Raw genomic sequence first — 12,644 nt, forward strand, 5'->3', positions numbered from 1 at the left:
CTGGTCTCCAACTCCTCAGCTGAAGTGATCTTCCTGCCTGGGGTTTCCAAAGTGTAGGGATTACAGGTGTGAGTCAGAGCGCCCAGCCAAGTTCTAACATTTTTATCATGTTTAGTTTGTGTTCCTACCACCACAGGCAAGATACAAAATGGTTCCTCATCATTCTCCCGTTGCATTTTAAATGACATAATTTACTGTGTTCAATACCATGTATTTCTCCAGGTGAGGTATACATGTGACAGGCTCCAAAAGGCCTCTTTTAATCACCACAGTAGTGCTGCCCAAGAAAACTCAAGGGCCACGAATGAAAGTTGCCTATGAAATTAGACATTTCTCAGGAGCCAAAGGTAAAAGAGGCCAATTTAAATAATATATTTCAGAAAACCCAATATATCCAAATATCATCATTTCAACATGTAATCAATATAAAAAGTATGAATGATATGCTACTTTTCTTATACGAAGTCTTTGCAATCCAGTGAGCCCAGTCCTCTGGCAGCTGTTAGCACAGACTGAGCGCCTCCTATGTGTCTGACTCTGATCCAGGCACTGAGACACAGACCAGCTCTTGCCCTTTGAGAACACAGGCCAATGGAGGGGACAAACACAGTTCTAGAACATGAGACAGGCCATGGTAGAAGCAAGCACAGGGGGCCTGGGAACACCTGGCTAGTAGGGAAGGCTCTGTGGGGGCTTGGCCTCAAAGCCCAGGGACAGCAGGGGGACCAGTCAGAGGGAGTCCCAGTGTCTGGGTAGGAGCGATGGTGTTCCCTGAGATGGGAACCAAGAGGAGAGGCACTTTGGAGGGAAGGCCCAGTGTGGTTTGGGGATATCCAATAAAAGATGGCCCCTCCTCAAAGTTAATGGATGCTGGGCTCTGGGGTGCAGGGGAGGGTTCTGGGCTGGCTGTTGAGGTTTCCCTGGAGGTTGATGTCACTGGGGGAGTGGAGATTACTCAGGCCAGAAAGTGTGTGGGAAGCATGGCGATACAGAGTACGCCACATGGAGAGCCCAAATCAGGGGGATTCCCAAGGGAGAAAGACAAGCCAGGGACCACTTGAGGAGGCCAGGGAGGAGGAATGCAGGGATCTTGGACCCATGCCCCCAACCCAGTGGACCCACCCAGCAGAATCCATTGTTCTGAGGTTACAATGGGTGATGGCTTGGTGGGGCTGCAATGAGTGGTGGCAGGCGCGGAGGCCAGGGGAGGAGGGACATGCTGTGGGCTCCAGGTTCAGGTCTGAATTCAGGACTGAGTTGGAAGCACCGGGTCTGTGAAGTTCAAGATCTACCACTTCTGTTCCCAAACCTCCCAGTTCTTCCTCACCTTTATGCAATTTCATTTTTGATAATTTCAGCTTCCTAAATGTACACATCTGATTTCACTTTCACTCACGTCTCACCCCCACTCCTCCACCGGCCCCTTCTCACTATTGCAGACCCAGGAGACACAGGAAGTGCAAGGAAGGTCTGGAGCCCCAAAAGCCAGGAGCCTAAGGAGTCAAGTGCCCTGACAGCCAGGAACCCTGACAGCCAGGAGCCCCCACACCCAGGAACCCCAACAGCCAGAAGCCTCTACCACCAGGAGTACTGACAGCAAGGAACCCTGACACCCAGGAGCCCCTACTATAGCCAGAAAGCCAGGAACTCTAACACCCAGGAGCCCCTACAGCCAGGAACCCCGACATCCAGGGGTCCCGACAGCCAGAAGCCACTATAGCCAGGAGCGCCTACAGCCAGGAGCCCCTACAGCCAGGAACCCCGACATCCAGGGGTCCCGACAGCCAGGAGCCATTACAGCCAGGAACCCCTACAGCCAGGGGCCTGGACGGCCAGAAGCCACTATAGCCAGAAGCCCTTATAGGGCCAGGAGCACCTACAGCCAGGAGCCACTACAGCCAGGGAGCCCCGACAGCCCTGACAGCCAGGAACCATGACAGCCATGAACTCCGGAAGCCAGGAGGTCCGCAGCGGAGTGCCCAGACCTGGCAGGGTCAGAGCCCCTCAGCGGGATCCAGAGCCACCCAGCGGGATCCAGAGCCACCCAGCGGGATTCAGCGCCCGCGGCCGAGGCCCTTTCTGGGATTTCTCAGGCTCTGTAGCTTCAGCGCAGGCAGGGGCGGGGCTTTCCCTCGCGCAGCCGCTAAGCTCTCCGCGGCCCCGCCTACATCCGGCCGCCGGCACGCGATTGCTTCTGTCTGGCGGCGGCAGCATGGCGGCGGGGGCGGCTGAAGCAGCTGTAGCGGCGCTGGAGGAGGTCGGCTCAGCCGGGCAGTTTGAGGAGCTGCTGCGCCTCAAAGCCAAGTAAGCGAGGCGGCGAGTGGCAGGAGTGAGGAGCCGGCGGGAGAGGCCGCGAGACCGGGCCGGGAGTGGCCGCGAGACCGGGCCGGTGTGGGGCGGCGGGTGGCCCAGCCCGGCTCCTTGGCGCCCGGCTCGCTTCGGCCTCGGGGGACCGGGCCCGGCCCAACCGGGGATTCCCCCGAGCCTCCGGCGCTGACTGGCCCGAACCGCGGGCTCCCCGCCCCGGAACAGCGAGCAGGGCTCGAGGCTTTTCTCGCAGCCCCGGCCCCGGCCCTCGCTCCGACCCCGACGGCTGTCCAAGCCCGGGGGACGCGACCTTCCCGTCCTCTGGCCTGGGCGGCCCCGCAGCGGGACGGAGGCGGTGACTCAGCCTTGCCGCAGCGGCGGGGCGGGGGACGGGGCGGTGCCGAGACCCCGGCCCACCGCGCCACGGAGCGGGGACCCATGGCTGCGGGCTCCACCTTTCCTGTGCCCGCCGGGAGGGAGCTGCAGACCCGTCGTCGGCCCATTCCTCTTCAGCCTCCCTTCAGGAACGCCCCTGTCGCAGGAAGAGCGGCTGGGGAAGGCCCCGCTGCATTAGCTAGGCCTGGCTGCCTTTTGAAGTCAGCCTTTAAAGTTTGTTGGTCAGCAGGTAGCCTCAGTCTTCAGACCGAACCTGTTGCCGGAGACAGAGGTTTCCTGTTCCATGAACTGGTGTAGTGAGAGTCTGTTCAGATTTGGCACCGGTGTCAAGTCTTCCATCCCGGGAAGACAAAAGGAGATCCATAGGAATGCATAGAAAAAGTTTTCTGGGTGGACTAGAAGCTCTGAACTGCAAGCATGCTTACGAGTAAATGCTTACTGGCGTGCGTGTTTGCGGGGAAAGGTCTGCGCGTGGACTCCCCGTGGTAATACCACCTCACATTGTAGACTACTCCAAGGACTGAGTTGTTCTCTTAGTTGTATTAATAGCGGTTGCTACGGGAGCTCTTCTGTCGGATTGCCTGGGATCCAGTCCCACCGCAGCCACTCACTAGCCGTGTAACCCCTGGGCACATTTCATACCCAAGCCTCAGTTTCCCAACGATGAAATAGATCAGCACCTATTAGTACCTCAGGGTTGTTGTGAGGGTTAAATGAGATGACGTATGTAAAATACAATTAATACAATGCCTAGTATGCAGGAAACACTCAGTAGATGTTGGCCCTTAGGTAGGAAGCAGAGTGGTTCATGGAATTCACAGGCAAAATATACTTTGTTTTGTTTTGTTTTTGAGACAGGGTCTGGCTCAGTCACCTAGGCTGCAGTGTAGGGGAGTGATCACGGCTCCCTGCAGCCTCAGCCTCGCAGGCTCAAGTGATCCACCCACCTCATCCTCGCATCTTAGCCTCTCGAGTAGCTGGGACCACAGGTGCTCACCACCACGCCCGGCTAATTTTTATATTTTTTTTGTAGAGACGAGGTCTCTCCGCGTTGCCCAGCCTTGTCTCGACCTTCTGGACTCAAGCGATCTATCCTCCTCAGCCTACTAAAGGGTTGGGATTACAGGTGTGAGCTACCACATCTGGCCAAAAATGCTTATTGATCCAGATTTTGTTTTGTTTTGTTTTCAAAACAGGCTGTTGCTCTGTTGCCCAGGCTGAGTGCAGTGGCGTGATCTCGGCTCACTGCAGCCTCTACCTCCTGGGTTCAGGCGATCCTCCCACCACAGCCTCCTGAGTAGCTGGGACTACACGTGCGGTCCACCACGCTGGGCTAATTTGTGTATTTTTCGTAGAGACAGGGTTTCTTTTTTTTTTTTTTTTGAGACGGAGTCTTGCTCTGTCACCCAGGCTGGAGTGCAGTGGCCGGATCTCAGTTCACTGCAAGCTCCGCCTCCCGGGTTTACGCCATTCTCCTGCCTCAGCCTCCCGAGTAGCTGGGACTACAGGCGCCCGCCACCTAGCCCGGCTAAGTTTTTTTTTTTTTGTATTTTTAGTAGAGACGGGGTTTCACTGTGTTAGCCAGGATGGTCTCGATCTTCCGACCTCGTGATCCGCCCGTCTCGGCCTCCCAAAGTGCTGGGATTACAGGCTTGAGCCACCGCGCCCGGCGAGACAGGGTTTCTTCATGTTGCCCAGGCTGGTCTCTGGAACTCCTGAGCTCAAGTGATTCACCTGCCTCGGCCTTGTAAAGTATTGGGATTACAGGCTTGAGCCACCGTGACCAGCACTGTTGATCTAAATGGAGTGAAATTTTGCTGACTGAATTTGAATTAGAGGCAAGTAGTATACTCTGATTTTGCAATGGAGAGTGCAGGTGAGATGGGGTGTTGCCTTTGGAAAGGGGGAGGGGTGAGAGTTACTGACTAATGGTTAGAAATGCTTTATGGGGGTGATGAAATAACACAGCTCTTTAGGCATTTCAGGTTTACCTGGGAAATTGTTAAGGAAAAAAAGCAGGGGTTGTCGGGGGGACATGTGACATTTACTCACTGATGGAAGCTGGGCTCTGACTCATCCAGTACAGATCAGCACAATCACGGGAGTCACCAGAAGTGACCTCTTGAAATGAGCAGGTGGTCTTGTGTGGACCTGCCCTAAGTAAACGTTTTGAATTTACCATCACCTGAAAAGACTGTTTTGTCTATGTGTTTTATATGTTTGTTTTAAATGCTTCATGTTTTAAAAAGTCCTTAAACTATCAAAATGGATAAAAGTTTTTTTTTTTTTTTTTTTTTTGAGACAGTCTCTCTCTGTTGCCCAGGCTGGAGTGGAGTGCAGTGGCACAGTCTTGGCTCACTGCAACCTCCGCCTCATGGGTTCAAACGATTCTCATGCCTCAGCCTTCCAAGTAGCTGGGATTACAGGTACTCACCACCACTCCTGGCTACTTTTTGCATTTTTAGTAGAGATGAGTTTCACCATGTTAGCCAGGCTGGTCTTGAACTGCTGACCTCGCGTGATCTGCCCGCTTTGGCCTCCCAGCGTGCTGGGATTGCAGGCATGAGCCACCGCGCCTGGCCAAAATGGATAAAAGTTTAAATGTGAATACCATTTGGATGTATCCTTGCCACTGGTCTGTACTTGAAATGACCCAGGAAGCAATGTACACTTTCCTTAGTGACTATTTTAAACGGACACATGAGAAACGATGTGTGGCATCTGGGGAAGGAGCAAATTTCTGCAGCTTTTTTGGTGAAGATGGAGACATTTAAGAATATTGTGGGCCGGGCGTGGTGGCTCAAGCCTGTAATCCCAGCACTTTGGGAGGCCGAGACGGGCGGATCACGAGGTCAGGAGATCGAGACCATCCTGGCTAACACGGTGAAACCCCGTCTCTACTAAAAAATACCAAAAAAAGGCCGGGCGCGGTGGCTCAAGCCTGTAATCCCAGCACTTTGGGAGGCCGAGACGGGCGGATCATAAGGTCAGGAGATCGAGACCATCCTGGCTAACACGGTGAAACCCCGTCTCTACTAAAAAATACCAAAAAAAAAAACTAGCTGGGCGAGGTGGTGGGCGCCTGTAGTCCCAGCTACTCGGGAGGCTGAGGCAGGAGAATGGCATAAACCCGGGAGGCGGAGCTTGCAGTGAGCTGAGATCCGGCCACTGCACTCCAGCCCGGGCGACAGAGCGAGACTCCGTCTCAAAAAAAAAAAAAAAAAAGAATATTGTGGTGGCTCACACCAGCAATCCCAGCACTTTGGAAGGATGACTTGAGGCCAGGAGTTTGAGACTAGCTTGGACAACATAGTGAGAACCCATCTCTACAAAAAATAAAAAAAGTAGCCAGGCATGGTGATGCATACCTGTAGTCCCCAGCTACTCAGGAGGCTGAGGTGGGAGGATTGTTTGAGCCCAGGAGTTCCAGGCTGCGGTGAGCTGTGATCCTGCCACTATACTCCAGCCTGGGTGACAGAGTGAGACCCTGTCTCAAAAAACAAACAAAAAGTGCCCGAATTTTAGTACTTGTGTTGATGTAATAATTTTAAATCTACTTTCCAAATCATTGCTTCTCCAATTTTAAAATTTGACATGAATTGAAATTTTTTTCTTTTAAGTAATTGAATCAGATATTTACATGAGTTGCTGAAATCTCAGCTGGTCTGTACAATGGGGTTATTAATATCCATTTGCAGAGTAAGCAGGTTTAGTATATGATATGTTTAATAAGCAGTAGCTGGTATTATCTGCAGATGAATGTAGTAGCAGAATACTATAATAATTGAAAAACAACTATTTGCTGATGAAGAGCTGACGTTTATTACATTGTCTAAAATTACATTAGTCAGGATTTGAATGTGGTTTTTGTCTGATGTTTTTCTCCAACAGTGCACCAGGCATACGGGGCTATCCATTAAGATGGAAAGAATACTGTAACATATAATCCAAAAGGGGATAACGTTTATATTTGTTTCAGATATAGTATGTCCTTATAATACTGGACATTATGTGCTTAATTGAGAAATGGAAGTTAAGCATTAAATAGGAGAATATTGTGGATAATTTCAACTAACAATATCATGTTTTAATGTTTTCAAATGTTTTATATTTTTGTTTCATCTTCTCAACATCCCAGAGTGTTGGTTATTGCCATTTTACAGATGTGGAAGTTAAATTACTCTTCAAAGCCATGTTAGTAATAATGAAACAAATGAATTCTGTTTCTATAGCATACTCTCTTTTTTTCTTTTTTACTTATTTGGGCTCATACTGTTATAAAGTTTGGTAACCTACTTTAATTTTTGAAAAATGTAGTTATATTAGTATTACTGTGGCATTGAAAGTTCTTTGAAAATTTGATTTGTAATGGCTTTATAATATTTTCTTATGACCATTTAAAAACTATTATTGAGCATCAGATTTTTCTGATTTGCTACATAAAATAGTGGGAAAATATCCACATACAGAAAATCTTTTTCTCTTAATTACTCCTTAGGATTGATACTCATGTGTGAGAAATTTCTGAAAGGTCCCAATTTAATTTTTACCGTTAGGACATGAAAGTACTTCTCGTCGTCCTTTTTATCATTGAATATTATGATTTAAACAGTCCTTTTGTTGGCTGGGCATGGTGGCTTATGCCTGTAATCCCAGTGCTTTGAGAGGTGAATGCAGCTGGATTGATTGCTTGAGCTCAGGAGTTTGAGGCCAGCCTGGGCATTGGCGAAACCCCAACTTTACAAAGAACAAAATATGGCTGTAGTCTGGGAGGCGGAGGTGGGAGGATCACCCGAGCCCAGGAAGTCGAGGTTACAGTTGCCTTGCACTCCAGGCAGTAAAGTAAGACCCTGTCTCAAAAAAAGAGAAAAAAAAATTTTTTTTGGTCAATTTGGTGAAAAATGGTATCCCAGCTTTATAAAGAAGTTGAAGTGTTACATACAGTAACAAAATGCACAGATCTTAATCATCAGATGTGATGAATTTTCACAATTGTATACATACCAATAACCACCATTCACAGGAAGAATGTAGAACCCAGGAAGTTTTCTATCCCCTTTACCCAAACGACTGATTTCTTACTGTCACCGTAGATGAGTTTTCCCTGCTCTTGGACTTTGTGTGAGTGGAATCATACAGTTCTTTGTCTGTGGCATCTTTTGCTCACATATTTTTGAGCTTCATCCATGTCATTGCCTGTGTTTGTAGTTGGTTCCTTTTTACTGCTAAGTTACATTCCGTTGTATGAATGTCTATCACTTTCCCCCATTGGGGGGCATCTGGCTAATTTCCAGTTTTGAGTTACTATGTATAGGGCTGCCATGAGCATTCTTGCTTGAGGCCTCTGAACCTCTGGTTTGTTCTCGCCATCCTTAGGCAATGGAGCCTCCCTGGATCCTCTTCATTGCTGGAGGCTATGGTGGGCAGAGGCTTCTGAGGGAGGGTTTTGAGGGGTCAGGCCTGTGTTCTAGTTTTAGGGGCCAGAATTCAGTTCCAGGGCCCCAGACAACTGCAAGGAAAAGACTGAAAAATGTAATCTAGCTGAATGCACAGGAGGAAAATGAAACAGTGCTTGATTGAAACAGCACAGTCTTTGCCTTGGACCTGAGGCGCCACCTACTTAACCATTGAAGTTGCTGAGTTGTGCTGGATGCAAATTAACAGCCAGTGATTGGGGGCTCCTCGAATGTGTCCTTCCCTGCCTTAGGTGGGTCTTTATTTGGAGCATCCTGCTTTCCTTTTGTGTGCCTGTGGACACTCTCCCTTCCTCAGTCCTGCCAGTGGTCTCTGCTCTCTATTTTCCTACGTTTCGACAAATGACCTTGCTTCCCACCTGAGAGAAAACAGGACTTCAGGTAGTATCTCCCCGAGCCCTCCTTCCACTCTTACCTATCCCAACACTTACCATTTATTTGTAGCCTTACCCATTCTTAATTCCTTGGCTCCTGACTCAGAGGAGACTGCCTCCTTCTTCTGCAAGGTAAGCTCTTCTCTGCTCTGGATTTCCCCTCTCCTGCCTCTTCTGAGTCCTTGCATCCTCAGCTATCTTGTGTCTACAGCCTTTCCCTCTCCATTTGCACTATCCCCTGGTAAAGTAAACATATGAAGATTTTCTTGTATTAAAAAAGCCCATTCCTTGATTTTGTCTTTCCCTCTGCCTGTACAGATCTCTTAGAGTATATCTCTTCTTCCTCATCTTCACTTCAGTCCTCAGTGGACTGCAGTCTGACCTGTGCTTCTGCTATTCTATTGAAGTTACTCCATTAGTTGCCCTTTCCCACTGCATTGGATGATTGTCACTCCCTCTTGACACTCTTCTGTTGACTTCTTTGAGACCCTTTAGTCTTCCAGTACCGCCTAGGATCCCTCCTCTGCTTCACTACATGAATTCCTTCTCCTCCATCTGTCCTAACTGAATGTTGCTAAGCCCCCTGAGGCACTGACCTCGGGTCTCTTCTGTGTCCCTCTGTATCCCTTTGCAGTTTGGTGCCGGCACTGTTCCTTTCTTGATTCCCAAATCTGTATATCAAGTGCAGACTTCTTCCCTGAGGTCTAGACATCATACTAACAGCCCATTAAACTTCCTTTCCTCAGGTTGGCAGCTTCTGCACTATGATTTGAGGCATAGTTTCGCCACTAGCCGTCAGTCTCTAAGCCAGAACTTGGAGTCAGCTGTAGACCGCCTCATCTGTCACCAAATCCTGTCCTTTCTACCTTCGAAATCCTCATGCTGCTCTTTGCTTCTGCTTTCCTGACACTTTATTGTAGGCTTATTCTCTTCTCACTGGTGTTATTTGATCGGTTTTTACAGTTTGTTATTCCTTTCTTTACCCATAGGTTAGTTGTCCTTGTTTCTTTTTGCCATAGAACATATTTCTGTTCGTGATTTTTCAGTTTTTTTTTGGGAGGTGGTATTATATTTGAACAGAATTCCATAAAACTGAAGGATTTTTCAGTTGGATATGACCATAGATATCTTTGCCAAGATAATTTTGTATGAAAGCTAACTAAAGTAGATACTGAGTTATTAATCTATTCTGTGTGTTCATACTATAAATGTTTAGAAATTTATTATTATTATTTTTTTAATGGGTCTTACTCTGTTGCCCACAGTGGAGTGTAGTGGTACGATCATAGCTCATTGCAACCTCGACCCCCTGGGCTCAAGTGATCCTTCCACCTTAGCCTCCCAAAATGCTGATTACAGGCATGAGCCACCTTGCCTGGCCTATAAAAATCTCTTTTGTTTTTTTTTTTTTTTTTTTTGAGACAGAGTCTTGCTCTGCTGCCCAGGCTGCAGTGCAGTGGTGTGATCTCAGCTCACTGCAACCTCTTGCCTCCTGGGTTCAAACAGTTCTTCTGCCTCAGCCTTCTGAGTAGCTGGGATTACAGGCATACATCAACACACCTGGCTAATTTTTTGTATTTTTAGTAGAGATGGAGTTTCACCATGTTAGCCAGGCTGGGCTTGAACTGCTGACCTCAAGTGATCTGCCTGCCTCGGCTTCCCAAAGTGCTGGGATTACAGGTGTGAGCCACTGTGCCAGGCCTGGAAAAATCTTTTGTAGCATAATATTAAAAAGTATAAAAGAATGTCTTTGTGAAAGCAGTTCTATTCTTTTCCTCGTTTTCCACTGGCATGCCTTCATTTTCAACACTTACTATTGTTTCTATGGCCACGGTTATGTCTCTTCATCACTATACCACATTTAAAAAGTAAATAATGATATTACTAGTAGTAATGTGTCTACAACCATTTTTCACAAACATTGTGCCATTAATACGGAAATTCAGTTTCCACTTTGCCCAGGGGTCTGAAAATATAGTTGATTTACCTGGCTTTTTTTTTAGTTTTGTTTACTTTAAGTTCTGGGATACATGTGCAGAACATGCAGGTTTCTTACATAGGTATACATGTTCCATGGTGGTTTGCTGCACCTGTCAACCCATCATCTAGGTTTTAAACCCTGTATACATTAGGTGTTTGTCCTAATGCTTTCCCTCCCCTTGGCCCCTACCCCCTGACAGGCCCCGGTGTGTGATATTCCCCTCCCTGTATCCATATGGTCTCATTGTTCACCTCTCACTTATGAGTGAGAACATGCAGCATTTGTTTTTCTATTCCTGTGTTAGTTTGCTGAGAATGGTGGCTTCCAGCTTCATCCATGTCCCTGCAAAGGACATGAACTCATTCCTTTTTATGACTGCATAGTATTCCATAGTATATATGTGCCACATTTTCTTTATCCAGTCTATCATTGATGGGCATTTGGGTTGGTTCCAAGTCTTTGATATTGTAAATAGTGCTGCAATAAACATGTGTGCATGTGTCTTTATAGTAGAATGATTTATAATCTTTAGGGTATATACCCAGTAATGGGATTGCTGGGTCAGATGGTATTTCTGGTTCTAGATCCTTGAGGAGTTGCTACACTGTCTTCCACAATGGTTGAACTGATTTACACTCCCAACAACAGTGATTTACATGACTTTTAATTGATGTGGATGAATATTCAGATCTACTTCAAATGGGCTTGACTCAAAATGCCATTGACTTGAAAATTTATCTGAAAGTCTCAAGACTTTGCAGAGTGCATTTACATTCCAGTGTTGTATACAACAAAATTCTAGCAATATGAAAAACTTCAGGCAGTTCTTTTAAAGTTTTTTTTTTCTTTTTGGTAATTTAATCTATATCAGTATTTGTTTATTTCCAAAATTGTTATAATTTTAAATCAATGCATTTAATTGATTTACAGATCCCTCCTTGTGGTCCATTTCTGGGCACCATGGGCTCCACAGTGTGCACAGATGAACGAAGTTATGGCAGAGTTAGCTAAAGAACACCCTCAAGTTTCATTTGTGAAGGTATTTATATTTCAATGTCATGTCTTTTATGAATTTAATTCTGATTTATGGGTTAGATTAGGGCTGGGCGTGGTAGCTCACGCCTGTAATCCCAGCACTTTAGGAGGCTGAGGCGGGAATATCATCTGAGTTCAGGAGTTTAAGATCAGCCCAGCCAACATAGTGAAACCCTGTCTCTACTAAAATACAAAAATTAGCTGGGCGTGGTGGGGGGACGGTGCCTGTAATCCCAGCTGTGTGGGAGGCTAAGGCAGGAGACCCTTTTGAACCTGGGAGGCAGAGGTTGCAGTGAGCGAAATTGCGCCACTGCACTCTAGCCTGGGTGACAGAGCGAGATACTGTCTCTGAAAAATACATAAATAAAATAAAAGATCAGATTTTATTAACTAATATAAAGATGGAGTGGTGTGGAATTCCAAATATCTGTGATTGATGTGGGATCTGTTATTTTTGCACATTATTCTTAAAAATCTTAAAATAATTTTGCTTTTCTTTTTTTTTTTTTTTTTTTTTTTTTTGAGACGAGTCTTGCTCTGTCGCCCAGGCTGGGGTGCAGTGGTGCGATCTCGGCTTACTGCATCCTCTGCCTCCCTGGTTTAAGCGATTCTCCTGCCTCAGCCTCCTGAGTAGCTGGGATTGCAGGCACCCACCACCACGCCCAGCTAATCTTTTGTATTTTTGGTGGACGGGGTTTCACCATCTTAGCCAGGATGGTCTCGGTCTCCTGACCTCATGATCTGCCTGCCTCGGCCTCCCAAAGTACTATGATTACAGGCGTGAGCCACCACGCCCGGCCAAATGTACACTTTTCCTCGATCATCCTCGGGTGTGGGGCATGACTATCAAACATCAAGGTGGCTGTGGGCTGGAGTTTTGGAGAGCACAGGCAGACGAGTTAGTTCCCTGTGGGTAACTGTGGTTTTAAGACATTTAAAATAGTAACACAAATTATGTCATTGAAAAGCTAGGTGTGCTGTGGAAAATAGTTCAGGAAAGGGTATGTAAATGCTGCTAGGGACCAGGGAACAGGAAGTTGCTATCTTGGTTTAGATGAAGGCAGACAGACCTATGGG

General features: G+C 47.3%; 1 protein-coding gene across 1 annotated transcript in view; it reads left to right on the forward strand.

Annotated features, from left to right (window-relative positions):
- The first annotated feature begins 2,190 nt into the window (after nucleotides 1-2,190).
- The window catches only part of GLRX3 (glutaredoxin 3), a 43,984-nt gene continuing 33,530 nt past the window's right edge, over nucleotides 2,191-12,644 (forward strand). The window contains exons 1-2 of the mRNA XM_001090479.5: nucleotides 2,191-2,304; nucleotides 11,463-11,571. Coding sequence (XP_001090479.1) covers nucleotides 2,213-2,304; nucleotides 11,463-11,571 — 201 coding nt within the window. The 5' untranslated portion in view covers nucleotides 2,191-2,212. The remainder of the gene's footprint in view (nucleotides 2,305-11,462; nucleotides 11,572-12,644) is intronic.

This window comes from Macaca mulatta, chromosome 9 (assembly GCF_049350105.2).
Source record: "Macaca mulatta isolate MMU2019108-1 chromosome 9, T2T-MMU8v2.0, whole genome shotgun sequence".
NCBI lineage: Eukaryota > Metazoa > Chordata > Mammalia > Primates > Cercopithecidae > Macaca > Macaca mulatta.